Source organism: Garra rufa, chromosome 20 (assembly GCF_049309525.1).
Source record: "Garra rufa chromosome 20, GarRuf1.0, whole genome shotgun sequence".
NCBI lineage: Eukaryota > Metazoa > Chordata > Actinopteri > Cypriniformes > Cyprinidae > Garra > Garra rufa.
This window is the reverse complement of record NC_133380.1, coordinates 30,814,617-30,832,081: the sequence shown is the minus strand read 5'-3', so window position 1 is coordinate 30,832,081 and position 17,465 is coordinate 30,814,617. Positions and strand designations below refer to the sequence as shown.

Genomic DNA, 17,465 nt, shown 5'->3' with positions numbered 1-17,465 from the left:
TTGACTCAATGTATTTCTGACATTTGCTACGGATATACCCGTGCTACCAGGGTCACATTTGTGGTTTTATTGCATCTGCTCAGATGTTGAGAGTGAAATCTGGAGGTTTTATGCCTCACATTCGGCCCGGGCAGGACAGTCCTTACATGTCCTTGTGTGATATTGACATGATTTAGCATTTCCTTTAATGTCTGCCTGTAAACACATTTCCCAGAGTACCTCAGATGAGGACTCTGGTTTGAGTGCCGTCCTACACAGTTAAATGCTCTGAAGGTCTTTCATTCTTCAGTCCGCCTCTGCTGCTTTTATAAATTCACATAATGTCCCATGTTACTGTGTGTATTAATGTTTGTCATAGAGGTGACCTGCCAGCAAAGACATGGAGTATGTCCAGAGGACATGCATCCTTATTAACTAATTGAACATCTTCCTCTGCCTACTCTTCAGTAGTTTGGACTTTCTTCCTGATGTTTCAGTGAACTACATTTGCTGGTGCAGTGAACACTGTAGATTTTACCAAGAATGGAGCTTTTAGCTTTTCAGACTGATTCCTAAAGGAGAAGTCTTTCTTTCTTCAGTCAAAAAAGAAAGGTTTTTGAGGAAAACATTCCAGGATTTTTCTCCATATAATGTATTTCAATGGGGATCAATGGGTTGAAGGTCCAAATTGCAGTTTCAGAACAGCTTCAAAGGACTCTACATAATCCTAGCTGAGGAATAAGAGTCTTATGTAGCGAAAGGATAAGTAATTTTCTTAAAAAATATAACATTTATAGACATTTTAACCACAAATGCTCGGCTAGTCTTCATTACGTGATGTTGAAAAGATCATGGGTGACATGTGGAAGTACCGATCCAGTATTTAAAAAGCGAACGTGCAAAGAAAGTCAAATGCTCTTTACAAAAAGTGATAAAACAACGTTGGATGATTTTGAAGTTGGAAGAAAAAATTTGATAGATTTTTTTATTTTTATTTTTTACCGTACCCAATCTTTTTTGACTGAAGTACACAGACGAAAAACTAACCGTGTGACCTTTCCAGCATGATTATGTTTTTCTCGGCTGGGATCATGTAGAGTCCTTTGAGGCTGCATTGAAGTTGCAACCTTGAAACCACTGACCACCATTGAAGTCCACTATATGGAGAAGAATCCTGGAATGTTTTTCTCTAAAACACAAATTTTGTGACTGAAAAAAGAAAGACATAACCATCTCGGATGACAAACGCAACATGTGATAAAATAAAATATGAATGGCATCCAGTGACAGATAGTAACTGTAGCAGAACATTCACCATTTGACCTTTTGTGGCTTTTAACTCAAGCAAACATTTTATTAGAAACCACTTGTTGCGGGTTGTTTTGTGTTTTTAGGGAGACTTTGATTGACAAGCGCATTGAGAGCGCCGTATCTCAGATGCAGTCGGTCATTGAGCTGGGCCGTGTGATCCGAGACAGGAAGACCCTGCCCGTCAAGGTGAGAGACCATCATCATGATGTAGCAGTACAACTTAAACCAACATCAGCTGTATTTCATTGGTTTGGTGAGCTGCTGACAGTGAGTGTGTTGGGATCCGTTTCAGTATCCGCTGAAGGAGGTGGTGGTGATCCATAAGGACCCAGAAGCTCTCAGAGATATCCAGTCCCTGCAGAAGTACATCTTGGAGGTAAGAGTTTCACATGTGTGAACATGCTTCCTGTGATGTATCATTATTTAGCTGCACACGCTTTCCTGGGAAAATGCAATGAATGAGGACTTTAAAAAGGATTTTAAAGGAATAGTTCAGCCAAAAATGAAAATTCTGTCATTAATTACTTATCCTAGTTGTTGTTCCAAACCTGTAAGACCTTTGTTCATCTTCTGAAAACATTATTTCATTATAAAAGATATTTTCAATGAAATCTGAGAGCCTTCTAACCCTGCATAGACAGCAACACAACTGACATGTTCAAGGTCCAGAAAGGTAGTAAGGACAAAAGTAGTCCATGTGACATCAGTGGTTCAACCGTAATATAATGAAGCAACGAGAGTACCATTTGTGCATAAAGAAACTAAAATAATGACTTTATTCAACAATTTCTTCTCTTCTGTGTCTTGTTCTTCGATGCGTGTTCATGAGAGTACCACGACGCATACAAAGTATTCTTGTAGCTTCATAAAATCAAGATTGAACCACTGAAGCCACATGGAAAATTTTAACCATGTCCTTATTACTTTACTGGGCCTTGAACATGGTAGTTGTGTTGCATATGCAGGGTCAAAAAAGCTTTCAGATTTCATCAAAAATATCTTAATTTGTGTTCCAGAGAAAAAACTAAGATCCTACGTGTTTGGAATGACATGAAGGTGAGTAATTAATGACAGAATTAAAATTTTTAAGTGAACTATCCCGTACCTAGTCCTAACTCAGTTTGAACTGATTAAAACTACAATTTTAAATATCTGCATTGTAATTTTGACAACAAATAGTACCTATTTAAGATATCTGTACACTTTTTCCAGTGAAAACAATTCTCACATATCACTTGATTTGCCTTTCACTGGATTTTAATTTCAGATCTGTATAGTTGACTCAAGGTAGGGAATAATGTTCATCAAGCTGGTTGTTATCGCAGATGAACCCTGATAGGTTGATCAGGATGACATGAAGGGTTTTTTACATGATACTTGCTACATAAGTAAATAATTAGACACAAAATATTGATTTGAGTTTAAATGTTTTATTAGCTCTTTAAAGGAGTAGTTCACTTTCAGAACAAAAATGTACAGATAATGTACTCACCCCCTTGTCATCCAAGATGTTCATGTGTTTCTTTCTTCAGTCGTAAGGAAATTTATGTTTTTGAGGAAAACATTTCAGGATTTCTCTCCATATAATGGACTTCTATGGTGCCCCTGAGTTTGAACTTCCAAAATGTAGCTTCAAATGGCTCTAAACGATCTAGCAAAACGATTGGTTATTTTCTAAAAAAAAAATTACAATTTATATACTTTTTAACCTCAAATGCTCATCTTGTCCAGCTCTGTGTGTACTCTCTGTAGAGGTTAAAAAACGTATGTAAATTGTAAATGTTTTTAGAAAATGATGGATCGTTTCACTAGATAAGACCCTGCTTCCTCGGCTGGGATCATTTAGAGCACTTTGAAACTGCATTAAAACTGCATTTTGGAAGTTCAAACTCGGGGGCAACATAGAAGTCTATTATATGGAGAGAAATCCTGAAATGTTTTCCTCAAAAAACATAATTTCTTTACGAATGAAAAAAAAAAAAGCCATGAACATCTTGGATGACAAGGGGGTGAGTACATTATCTGTAAATTTTTGTTCTGAAAGTGAACTACTCCTTTAAATACTGAGATTCCACAATGAAGAACAGTTCCTAACAAACACCTTTGAGTCCAGATGAAGTTTAGACGACGGATATTTAAGGCATAATGTACAGTCGTAGTACTAATTACACAGCTTTTCACTATATAAAAAAAGACGAGGACATAAAATGGTATTTGAGAAGAAAGCGTTTAACATCTTAGCTGTTTATCTTAAATCCATTACAGTGTACAAAACAATCGTTCTAGCAACGAGACGAACACTTTCAGTTCAGTTTTTCCACAGGTCTACTACATTTACACTTACATTTATTCATTTGGCAGACACTTTTATCCAAAGCAACTTACAGTTGAGGAAAACAACAAGAGATTCATTATAAATGGCAATAAACACCAGAAGTGCCCGTTATACAATTAAAGGTATAGTTCACCCAAAAAGGAAAATTCTGACATTAATTACTCACCCTCATGTTGTTCCAAATCCAATTTCCTTCATTTTCAGAACACAAATTAAGATATTTTTGAACCTTTCTGAACCTGCATAGACAGCAACTGTACTACCATGTTCAAGTCGAATAAAGTAATTATTTTGTTATCTTACGGGTTTAGAACAACAGGAGGGTGAGCAATTCATAACAGAATTTTCATTTTTTGGTGAACTATCCTTTTAACTCTGTACCTGTTATACATTTAAAAATTACAGTTATACTCTTAACTCTGAGTGAGAGAAAGAGAGAGATGTGAAAGCTGTTATTGGGGAATAACATGCCTCAGAATGTCACAACTGGCCAATCAGAATTGAGTACTCCAGGGAGTTGTGTAATAATTAAATATATCTTCTCTATTTGCATTCTACTAAGAAAAATTCACATTCAGATGTGTTTCGTTTCAGATATCCAGAATGAATTTAGCTGTAATCCAGTTATAACTAATTCAGATTAGATTGTACATCATTCTAATTAGAATTATAATTGGGCGTAATTCAGTTTTGAATAGTTACATTTTGACTTGTCAAACTAAAGTTGCTGATATCTGTAATTGCTTTTTTAATAGTAGTAAGAGTAGTGAATTATTTACAGATACAATCTGATTTATTCACAATACTAGTCATAATAGCATTGCAGATATCATAGGATTAATTTTTTACTCGTGAAAATGTAATTAAAGAGACGTGCGGTGGTTATTCTTACTAGTCAGCAGTGTCGGAGAGCTCTTTATTCAGAGGCAGCTCATTATGCTAATGTCACCTCATGCATATTTATCCAGGCTTTTCTAAAAAGGCAAGCAGGAGAGCGTGGCGGGTGAATTCAAAATGCATTCAGTGCGAGAGCAGAGCCAGCATTGTCTGTTTTCAGTACAGCCTCCAAGAGGGTTTATTTATATTCACGCTTTCATTTTCTCCCACATGCTGAGTTTTGGTTATATTTTCACCTGGAGGTCTGTGTAGATGTGTTGATCTAAGCATAGAGCAGAAATGTGTACGTCACTGCAAACACAGGTCGTACAGTGAGAGTGTGTGAGCAGACGCTCAACCTGTGTCCTTCATCTCCAGCCCCTGCCGCAATGATTTATGGGTGGGCTGGGCCTCCGAGCTAAAATTAGCCGCTCTGTCTCTGTGTCTGCCACGCTCGATTGTTAAACACCCCCGTGGAGAAAGCAATGGGCGGCACGCGCCACACGCCTGCCATTGATCAGAACGCTAGCTTCAGCGTTTACCATGATCTGCTCTACTCGCAAATATATTCATGAGAAAATCATTCAGACCAGATGATGAAATGGGACGTTTTTCCAGTTGCAGATATTTGAGACAGTTTACTGATGTACATCAGTGTGTAAGCTGTCAAAGAGACCGCTTGGTTTTATTTCTGCATTATTTCAGTTTTGCCCTGTACATATCTTTTAGCATAATGCTCTTAAGCTGATGAATTTGTTGGTGAGACGGACAGAGCTGAAAGGGCTTCTTGTCAGGTGGAATAAAGCACGCTCTCGCTGTGCTTCATTAGATGCCATGTTTTATTCAGATGACTTTGACGCTTCTGTGACTCCTGTCCCAGATGAACATATGAGCGGCGCAGTGGAGGCACAAACTGAGCTTCTTTTTATTCTGCTCTCACAATGTGAGAAACACAACAGACACTGCAGTCACCTGATTTAATGAACAGCCTCTCACTGTAATACACTGAACACAAACCCTCGCAAATGTGTAGCGCTGAAACCCTATTATAATTGTTAGAATAGGATCAGCAATCTCCACATAAAACCGTAAATCGTCGAGACTTGAAACTTGGAAGGATGGTAGGACTCGCCTACTACAGTGTCACCACGGCTCACCCCAGTTGGCCTGGCAGAAGCGCTACAGTGATCAAAAGTATGAAATTGCTCATAACTTTAAACCCGTTTATCTTATGTCAAGTCAAGTCACCTTTATTTATATAGCAACTAAGCAAGCCAGAGGCAAAAGCGGCAAGGAACCAAAACTCCACAGGTGACAGAAATGGAGAAAAACCTTGGAGAAACCTGGCTCAGTCGGGGCGCCAGTTCTCTTCTGGTCAGACGAAACCAGCAGTTTGTCAGATTTCAGAGGACTCATCAGGTTCCCGTGGTCTTGAGCTGATGGCGAGGTCTTCACTGGCGATCTGTCTCTGGAGCTCATCTAGTTGACATTCACAGCTATAGAGGTCGTCTCTAGGTGCTGATCCACCATCTGAGCTGGGTACATTCTTCTTACGATGAAACGAGTACATCTAGTCTCAGCCTCAGACGTCACACCCACGGAATGTTGGCTGAACGTCTGATGCATATGGTACACTTAACTGGAAACACTTCAGGAATGTCGAAGTCGTCATCTGATTAGTTGAATTTGATCGGATTTCCTGGGAGACGCGAGTGTCGCATTTATTTTCGGTCCGCCGGGAAACAAAGCGCAGACTGATTTACTCCTGTGTTTTGCTAAGAGGTGCTTATGCAGATGCCATTGTTGTTATACACATTTGCGACGGTCGCGAACAAATTACGGACTTACTGCTTGTTCTCCCTCTTCTTCTTTAACTTTCAATGATTGACTTGTTACATGCCAGTCTGTTGTTGTGGGGGCATTTCCACACACCGAAACGTGACGCTGAACGAAACGAACTGTGATTGGTTGTTTGACATGTCGGTCAAACGGCCTTATGTGCGGGCCTTGGCCAATGAAAGCTGCAGTGTATTCCAGACCTTCAGCCGTCAGTCTGAAGGTCTGGCTACGCGAGACTAGAGTACATCTGGTATTATGGAAAGTGTTCCCAGTTCCGGTTGACCTAATTAATGTAGCCTAACAATCCTTTAACGGATTTGAATTATAGAAATGTGTTAATGTTTTATGTGTGAGCCAGGTTAAAGAGATGGGTCTTTAATCTAGATTTAAACTGAGAGAGTGTGTCTGCCTACCGAACAGTGTTAGGTAGATTGTTCCAGAGTTTAGGCGCTAAATAAGAAAATGATCTGCCGCCCGCAGTTGATTTTGATATTCTAGGTATTATCAAATTGCCAGAGTTTTAAGAATGCAGCGGATGTGAGGGACTATAATGTAATAAGAGCCTGCTCAAGTACTGAGGAGCTAAACCTTTGAGGGCTTTATAAGTATTAGCAAGATTTTCTATAAGAGAATCTATACGATGTTTAATAGGGAGCCAGTGCAACGTTGACAGAATGGTCATACTTTCTGGTTCTAGTAAGAACTCTAGCTGCTGCATTTTGGACCAGCTGGAGTTTGTTTATTAAGGGTGCAGAACAACCACTCAATAATGCATTACAATAATCTATCCTTGAGGTCATGAACGCATGAATTAACGTTTCGGCATTTGACATTGAGAGCATTGGTCGTAATTTCGATATATTTTTGAGATGGAAAAATGTAGTTTTGCAAATGCTAGAAATGTGGCTTTCGAAGGAAGCACACAAATAGCACACCTAGGTTCTGATAACAAAGAATTGACAGAGCAGCCATCAAGTATTAGACAGTGTTTTAGGTTATTACATGCAGAGGTTTTAGGTCCAATAAAAAACACCTCTGTTTTTTTTTTCAGAATTGAGCAGTAAGAAATTACTCGTCATCCAATTTTTGTTATATCAGCTTTGCATTCCTTTAGTTTTTCAAATAGGTATGTTTCGCCAGGCCGCAAAGAAATATAAAGCTGAGTATCATCAGCATAACAATGAAAGCTAACACCATGTTTCCTGATGATATCTCCCAAGGGTAACATGTAAAGCGTAAAAAGTAATGGTCCTAGTAGGGTTGGGCGATGTTGACCAATTTGGCATTGTACAATGTCTAATGTGAAACATCGCGATGGACGATGGCATCGTTTCTACCAGTGCTTAATTTGAGCGGGATTTTTAAAGCTTTCTTTTAAAGTTCAAAATCGCTCTCATTGATTGCTTACTGCTTAACCCACTCTCCAAACGCATTTAATGAGCAGCGGAATGTTTAGAGAGAAAGTGTAATATCAGAAATAATACCAAATCAAGCGAAATAGTATTATGTAATAACATTATAAACACTATAAACATAGCTATAAGTTAGTTACCCTGACTCCAAAACGAATCATTTAAATGTAACGGTATTCAGAATGAAACTAAATTAAGAAACCAAAACAAAGCGAAACTAAAAATACCAGGCGTTGGGCTCACGTCAGTGATGCGCGGGTCAATGTATAAACAACCCGAACCCGACCGACGTTTTCATCTAACCTGCCCGCAACTCGGACCGCAAAAAAATAAAGAAAATATTGTACCCGACCAGCTTCCTGACCCGCATGTTTAATATTGGCGACTGACAGCAGCGATTATATGCGGCTATGCGGTGGAGATGCGTCATTCGGCATTAATTAGGTAATTTTGTCAAAAGAAATGTTCTTGATTACAAGAAAAATACAGATTGTTCTCGTTGTGATTTATTTTGTCTTTCCTTTATACAGATTTAAATAGTTTCGTTTTCGAAGTACTCTAAATTATGTCAGTGATTCTCCGATGTTAAATATCAAGAATTATTTTATTTCGATCTACAGTGTAATAAAAGTTAAGAAAAAGATTAGCCTATAGCCCTAAATATATATAGACTACAAGCTAATACCTTCTTTCTTCATTTTTAACTTCTAAAAATTATCAAGAATATTAAATCAACTTAATAGCCTAGGTTAAGGAATTTTCTTATACAAACATAACGAATGCACTTCAAAACGAAGTTTTCATGTACAAATTCAGGAATCACGAATATGCCAAAATAGTATTATTTTATATAGCCTATATTAATTGTATAGCTATAATAGTTGTATCAAATGAATAAGGAAATTATAGTGCTTTGAATTTATTAAGTCATGTTTAATTTCGTTCGTTTCGCTCTCTGGAAATGTAAAGAAAAATACAGTTTTTACTTGGAATTCGGTTTTAATCCCTGGTTTTAAACAAGCATATACATGAGATCATTTATATATTATTGCTTGAATAAACGTTTAAAAATAGTGCTAGAAATTTTATAATTAAGGAAATTAAACAGACCTAGGCATTTGAAAAGACATAGTGAAATGTGTCTAATAATTCCAAAAAGAAAGAGAAGCATTGGACATAACCCAAATATTCCAGACATTTATTAGGAATACAATTTTCTTCAGGCACCCGCTCATTTTGGATCAACCTGCGCATCACTAGCTCACGTACCTCTGTAATTCGGCACAAATCCAAGTGTTTCCATATTCCCAATGTATTTGAATGATACACTGTTATTTATAATGTATACTAGGCTTTGTATTGTATGTTCATATTTCGATGGAAAAAAATATATTCTCTTGTTTTTTGTTGCAAGCTCTGTTCGTTATGGTAAAACCATGAAAAGTGCATATTTGGTGTAGTTTATTTAATCTAATTTAATTAAAATTATTTTGATTTTTTTTCAGCTGTTTTTGAATGCCTCATTTATTAACGAACTAGTTCGTGTAATTCGTTTGGAGTTCACTGTAATTTGTATTGTGATCGCTAACAACTTGATTGTTATTATTCATAATAATAATAGTAATAAAATATGTAAAGATGCGGAAATTGAAAGCATGCATTTTATTTGGCTATATAGTGTGATTAAGTGTGTGTTTTTTGCAAGCGGGTTGCTGCTGCGGGGGCGGGGGCGGGGCGGGGCGGAGGATCGCGATGCCGGCTCAGTATCGTGATGTCTATCGTCCATCGGCGATGGACGATGGCATCGTCTATCGACCCAACCCTAGGTCCTAGTACTAAGCCTTGAGGTACTCCATACTGCACTTGTGATCGATATGATACCACTTCATTTACTGCCACGATTTGATGGCGGTCGAAATCCTATGTCATTATGTCATTGAAATCCTTGGCTCACGCCGGACAAAATACACGCTTCGTATTCATCTGTTACCCTGGTGGAATTTTCGGGTATTTTGCATTTTTTAAACACCTGCTTTTGCAAACTAGTCCTAGGTTTTTTGCCTGATCAGAACCAAACTAGTGCAGGAAGATTGTCTGGAGAGTGAATATCAATAATTATCAAAAAAAAAAAAAAGTTGAACATTTAACTCTCCATCGCAAATGGACATTCGAAAGGGGCTGGGCTGTCTTTACTAAAACGACAAAAACTTGAACGGAAAGAGATATCTTAGCCAAACTCACAACGTGTATGTAAGAGCTGAATCTGAGGTCACGTGAAAAAAATTGCAGAGATTGGCAACTTTGTGGCGCTATAAGAGGGAGAATACATAAAAATGCCCATAACTACACAAACGTTTGTCCGACATAAAAATAGTTTCGGTCACAAGTGGCTATGATACATTTGCGTATCTTAAAAAACATATCCGGCTATTAGGACTTATTAGGGTGTGTTCACACTTGTCACTTTTGGTTCGATTTAAAGCAAACTGTAGTGTGATTGCTCTGTTAGTGCGGTTCATTTGAGTAAGTGTGTACACCTTCATCCGAACCCTGGTGTGCACCAAACAAGCTGTTTGATTTCCAAACGAACTCTGGTGGGGTTCGATTTGAAATTTGAACTCGACATGGACCAAATACTTCTAAATAAACCAAAAACATGAAGTAATGACACAATGTGATACTATGCGGCATGATTTCACAAAGGAAACACATGGTGTATCCAAAACAATATGAGCAGAGGGAAAACGTGGAGCAACATGTAGGTAAACTTTATATAAGCTCTTTGTGAGTTTGTAGGTGGGAAAATAAAATCACATGTACACACAACAATGATCGCACTTAGTCCAGCAGATGGCATTAGGTGTATTCGTCTTAAAGCATAAGTTATACGCTTTCCTTTTGTTTGGAGTGTTCGGTGAGTTCCGTCACGAAATATACATCACTCAAATCAACCAATTAGGTTGTGAACGTATCACTATGCCTTTAGGTTTGGTAACTTTAGATTCGCTGCCAAAAATGCCAGTGTGAACGATAAGCAGACCAGGACCAAATGTATGATTTTCCTTTTTGGTCCGGACAAAATGATCCAAACAAATGGAACTATAAGTGTAAACACACCCTTAGACAAGGTTAATGGAGGTCGATTGGGACAAAACTCGGTGGGCCTCTTTGACTCACAGCCTCGAAGGTCTGTGAGACATTCGAAAGAATTTGGCCACTAGGGGTATCGCATTTTTCTCAATTTTATATTGCACACATATGCACGATATTCGTATCATACGATAGACCTTCTCATTCCGAAAAACTTTGCCTCTATAACCACTGCTGTCAATCAAACTGTTTGTTATTGATTGAGAAAATGTAAAAAACCTACTTTTGCGAATTAGTGGTATTTCACTCAATCTGGAAAAAACGCACTGCAGTGCAATTCTCTGGATTCATTAATTATCAAAAAAAGGTAAATGTAACCTTTTGGGAAGCTATAACAGGGTTGTTTAGAGAGGGGGCATGTCCAAATATACCCAGAAGCCTATAAAGCCTAAATAAAAACTCAAAACTTCACAAAACTTGGTGAGCACATGCGCAGATGATTCTAAACAAGCATGCAAAGTTTTAGGGAGTTATAAATGTTAAAAAACATATTTTTATGACAAATCACCTGGATTTGCCAAAAATGCTTTTTTTTTTTAATCATTGACTGTAGAAGTGTTTTTACACTTAATGTTGTAAATAACAAAGAATGGGATAAATTTTCTTTCTCTTTATACTTTTATATTGGTATGGTAAAAGATTGTCCTGTTTAAATCAATGTGATAAATGAGTTAGGTCAAAAGTAATCTAAAAGGAATCAAAAAGTAGTCTACAGTTTGTAAGTAATCTATCCAGCTCTGTTTGCAGCAAATGGGTGCCGTCAGAATGAGAGTTCAAACAGCTGATAAAAACATCAAAATGATCCATGCGACTCTAGTCCATCCATCAACATCATGTGAAGCCAAAAGCTGCGTGTTTGTAAGAAACAAATCCATCATTAAGAGGTTTTTAACTTTAAACTGTAGCTTCTGGCTATCAGAAGTCAGTGGAGAAATATGCACAGTTCAAGCACCATTTAGAAATGTGGGTGGATTTTAATGTGAGAGGACAGTAGAGGATGGAATCTTTCACTGGAGGAAGCATTATTATGGATTATGGACTCAGAATTTTGCAGAAAGCAATGGTTTGAAGTTAAAAGTGTTCTGACTTCACCCATTCACTGCAATAGATCCATTGGTGAGCAGTTGATGTAATGCCGCATTTCTCCAAATCTAAAGAAGAAACAAATTGATTTTCAGCAAATTCCTATTGCTTTAAAAATGTAAGTGTAAGCCTCCTCATGACTGTGAGTGTCCTCTACTGTGGGGATGAAGTGGCATCAGAGTTCACTGCACTGATTCAATGATGAAATGTTGTTTTTCTACAAGTAAAGTGATTTAAATCTTGTTTTGTTAGTCTTAAAGTGGTATGACTTTTTTTCCCACCAGGAGCTGAATGTTCGCCAACTCACTCTGTCCACCGACAAGGACAAATACGGCATTCGTCTGAGAGCTGAACCTGATCACATGGTGCTGGGCAAGCGGCTGAAAGGGGCATTTAAATCTGTTACTGCATCCATCAAGGAGCTGAAGAGTGAAGAGCTGGAGAACTTCCAGAGGACAGGCATGTACTACATTCACACATGAATCACACAAAAATCATCATTCTGTCATCATTTACTCTCCTCCTGTCATTCTAAGCCTGCATGACTTTCATTCTTCTGCAAAACACAAAAGTAGAATTATTGAAAACTCTGCAGAACTTAAATTAGGATAGACTGGGGCTGTCAAGATTAATAAAGGCCACAAATTCACCATAAAATAAGCACAGAAGTTCATACTTTAGTTTGTCAAAGCTATGTCCACATCTTCTCATAAATATCATCATACGTGACCCTGGACCACAAAACCAGTCTGAAGCATAGGTGTATAGGTATAGATATGTGACCCTGGACCACAAAACCAGTCTTAAGTCACTGGGGTATATTTGTAGCAATAGCCAAAAATACATAGTATGGGTCAAAATTATTGATTTTTCTTTTATGCCAAAAATCATTAGGAAATTAAGTAAAGATCATGTTCCATGAAGATTTTTTGTAAAATTCCTACTGTAAACATATCAAAATGTAAATTTTGATTAGTAATATGCATTGTTAAGAACTTAATTTGGAGAACTTTAAAGGTGATTTTCTCAGTATTTAGATTTTTTTGCACCCTCAGATTCCAGATTTTCAAATAGATGTATCTCGGCCAAATATTGTCATATCCTAACAAACCATACATCAATAGAAAGCTTATTTATTGAGCTTTCATATGATGTATACATCTCAGTTTTGTAAAATTTAACCTTATGACTGGTTTTGTGGTCCAGGGTCACATATATACAATACCCTGTATAGGTCAAAATTATTGAATTTTCTTTTATGCCAAAAATCATTAGGATATTAAGTAAAGATCATGTTCCATTAAGATATTTAATAAATTTACTACCATAAATATATATAAACTTAATTTTTGATTAGTAATATGCATTGCTAAGAACTTCATTTGGACAACTTCAAAGGCAATTTTCTCAATATTTCGTTTTTTTTTTGCACCCTCAAATTCCAAATTTTCAAATAGTTGTATCTCGGCCAAATATTGTCCTGTCAAACAATACATCAATAAAAAACTTATTTATTGAGCTTCATAAATCTCCATTAAAAAAAAAAAAAATAACCTTAAGACTGGTGGAAAATGTGGGCAGAATGTTTTTATATTTTTATTTTCCATGTTCCATGTTTAATGAGTTCCATGTGCAGCACTTTGTTTGCCAAAATTAAAAGAACTGTTACATTTATATGTGATTCCATTCTAAAAAATGATTTAAATGGTTGATTTTTATGCATTTATTCAATATATGTATTAGTATTAAATTGTAAATCCAGAAAAAAATAAAACAGACAAGACAGTTTCTTAAAAAAATAACGAAAGAAAAGAAAACTTTTCAAAGAGGTCCCTATTACTATTAGTTGTTTTATTCAACGGATTAGACTTGCTTTTTAAATATTTAATTTTAAGGGGAGACACTACAGGCAAAAACACCTTTTTCATGCAGGTTTTTACATTGGGATTTGTTCATATATAATTGGCTTTTTTTTTAAAAACAGAACAGACAGAAAACAATGTAATTTTTAACAATTTCTAAGTTCTTTCTGAATTATGGAGTGACAATATGAGACCCGAAATCCCCTCTGAAAAAGGGGATATTATGTCAAAAAAAATTAAACAAAAATTTTGAAACGAATTTCATCCAGTGTTTAGATTTTTGTACTAGAAATGTATGCAAATTAGCGCATATTTCATTAAATAATGCCTCATTTGCATATTTAAACCTAACATTTTGGAAAACTTCTAATACTTCTAAAAAAAATGTTTGCAATAATGAATTTAATCAATTAACTGGGTAAGTAAGGTGATAACTATTAGTACATTTTTTTTACCCAGTTCATCTGCAGTGTTTCGCCTTAATTAAACCACCAGTGGATCTCATAGGGTCCTAAAGTGTAATGTTTGTATAACTTTTGTTATTGTTGCTAAATTGTAAGTGTTTCTTGATTTTAATTAATGGTTTTTGATTACTGAAAAATTACTGCACAATTACAATGACAAATAAGGTGGATGTGTGCTTATACTGTGGTGTAAAAAAAGTGTCAGTCCGCTAAAAAGTCAGCTGTATTGAAAATATACTGAGGCATATAGACCATATGAGCATCACTAGTAGAAACAGTTGTGAGAAGAAACTTATCAGACTCTCTGTTCTCAGGAAGAGAAAGTCGAGGCTCGTGTATGACGCATGATGTGTCCCGGTAGGGAAGAAGGCCGTTTTCTGGCTCTGAAGTGGGTGGTAGTTTTCCAGAGCTGTTACCTGTGTGTGTGTGCGCGGGGCGTTGGAGGGATAAGAAGAGCTAAACCAGCCGTGCAAATCTCAGATTAGACTGCAATGATCTGATAGTCGTGTTCATCGTTCCCCTTTCTAAAGCATTTTCATGCCTTTTATATGTAACACTGGCGCAGTAATGAGCAGAACGCTGGATAAGACTAGGATATTGTGCTGAAATAGATGAGATCTGAATGAGCGCAGGCGTTGTGGGTTACTAGGGACTGGAGTTGTCAGACTCGGAAATCTCATTGGGTTATAACAATTAATTGCAAAATCAATGTTTGTAAATGTAAACTGATATTTCCTACTAACACACTAAATAAAGCAACATATAGAAATAGCTGTCTTAAAACAATTTTTTGATAGCAGGCTGCTTGTCCCATCATGTCTGTGAGCCCATCTCATGGCTGATATTTCCTCTGCAGGATCCATAATTGTGGATGGTCATGAGCTGCATGAGGATGACCTGCGTCTGATGTACACCTTCGATCAGACCTCAGGAACCCCGTCCCAGTATGAGGCGCATTCAGATGCTCAGGTGCTCATTCTACACTCATTCTGCACTCACTGTCTAAATCCACATGCTCCTATCATGATGTGATCAGAATAGACATGTTTTTGTTTTTTTTTGTTTTTTTTCATAGGTGCTGGTTCTTCTTGATGTCACCCCGGATCAGTCCATGGTGGATGAAGGTGTGGCCCGTGAAGTCATCAATCGCATTCAGAAACTACGCAAGAAGGTAACAATTGGCAGAAAACCTGTTGAAGTACACTGTTCAACAGTTTGGAGTTAAGATGATTTCATGTTTTTGAAAGAAGCATCTTCTGCTCACCAAGGCTGCATTTATTTGATTAAAAATACAGTAAAACAGTCATATTGTGAAACAGCTGTTTTCTATGTGAATATACACTTCCAGTCAAAAGTTTTTGAACAGTAAGATTTGTAAGATTTTTTTGAGGGCCTAAACATGCTTGAAAACTCATGAAACTTTGCACACGTGCTAGAAATGGTGAAAAATTACATCTAATATGTGACCCTGGACCACAAAACCAGTCTTAAGTAGCACAGGTATATTTGTAGCAACAGCCAAAAATGCATTGTATGGCTCAAAATGATCGATTTTTCTTTTATGCCAAAAATCATTAGGATATTAAGTAAAGATCATGTTCCATAAAGATATCTTATAAATTTCCCACCATAAACATATCAAAACTTATCTTTGATTAGTAATATGCATTGCTCAGAACTTCATTTGGACAACTTTAAAGGCGATTTCCTCAATATTCAGATTGTTTTGCACCCTCAGATTTTCCCGATTTTCAAATAGTTGTATCTCGGCCAAATATTGTCCTATCCTAACAAACCATACATTAGTGGAAAGTTTTATTCAGCTTTCAGATTAAGTATAAATCTCAATCTTAAAAAAATGACCCTTATGACTGGTTTTGTAGTCCAGGGTCACGTATGGGTTTCAGAAATGGCTGTGGCAAAATGGCTCAATAGCGCCACCTATTAAAAATTTCAACAAAGTGCCCCCGAGATATGTTTCACATACATGTACGAAATTCTGTAAACGCATATATCACACCAGTACCTACAAAAAAGTCTCACGGTACGAAGTCCAAAACCCAACAGGAAGTCGTTTTCAGGCCTGGTATTTAAACAAACTCCTAGAGATTTAAACAGATCAACACCAAATTTGGTCAGTCTAATCTAAAGACCTTTACAACGTTAAATTGTGAAGATCTAGAGTTTTCGTTGAAGGGCGTGTCCGTGGCGGCCTGACAAACTTCGATGTTTCACCATAAAACAGGAAGTTGTTATAATTTAGACATGCAATGTCCGATCTGCCCCAAACTTTATATGTTTGATAAGAGTCCTGTCTCGAACACATGCCCATAACCATATTCTGTTATAGCCATAGTGCCACCTCCTGGCAACAGGAAGTGGCATGTTTTACATTCTAATCAGCATTATATTTGGTGAGTCTAATCTAAAGGCCTTTGCAATGTTAAACTGAGAAGATCTTGGGTTTTCGTTAAAGAGCGTGTCCGAAACAGTCTGACAAATTTTGATATTTCGCCATGGAAAAGAAAGTTGTTGTCACTCATCCATACAATGTCCAATCTGCCCCAAACTTTACCTGTTTGATAAGAGTCCTGGCCTGAACACATCTAAAGGCAAGTATTTTGTTTTAATCATAGTGCCACCTGCTGGCAACAGGAAATGATTTGTTTTAAACTAACCTAAACATGCATGCTAAACATGTCTAATCTGCACTAGACTTCACATGTTTGGTAAGAGTCCTGGCCTGAAGACTTTTAAAATGATTATTACTTTTTTTTTAAATTAATACTTTTATTTAGCAAGGATGCTTTTAATTGATCAAAATGTTATATGTTATAATGTTACAAAAGAATAATGTTATTCTGAACTTTCTATTCATCGAAGAAACCTGAAAAAAATCTACTCAGCTGTTTTCAACATAATAATAATAATGATAAATGTTTAATGAGCTGCAAATCAGAATATTAGAATGATTTCTGAAGAATCATTCGAATAGAAAACGGTTATGTTAAATTTTGCTGTTTTTGCTGTATTTTGGATCAAATAAATTCATGCTTGGTGAGCAGAAGAGACTTAAACATTAAAAAAAAAAAAAAAACAATGAAAATCTTACTGTTCAAAAACTTTTGATTGGTAGTGTATAGTAAAATATAAT

At 36.7% G+C, this 17,465-nt stretch overlaps 1 protein-coding gene across 1 annotated transcript in view; it reads left to right on the top strand.

The window, feature by feature from the left end:
- The first annotated feature begins 379 nt into the window (after window positions 1-379).
- LOC141293517 (isoleucine--tRNA ligase, cytoplasmic-like) overlaps window positions 380-17,465 on the top strand; it is a 35,993-nt gene continuing 18,907 nt past the window's right edge. Inside the window, exons 1-6 of the mRNA XM_073825547.1 lie at window positions 380-384; window positions 1,374-1,476; window positions 1,583-1,666; window positions 12,270-12,444; window positions 15,168-15,280; window positions 15,387-15,482. Coding sequence (XP_073681648.1) covers window positions 380-384; window positions 1,374-1,476; window positions 1,583-1,666; window positions 12,270-12,444; window positions 15,168-15,280; window positions 15,387-15,482 — 576 coding nt within the window. The remainder of the gene's footprint in view (window positions 385-1,373; window positions 1,477-1,582; window positions 1,667-12,269; window positions 12,445-15,167; window positions 15,281-15,386; window positions 15,483-17,465) is intronic.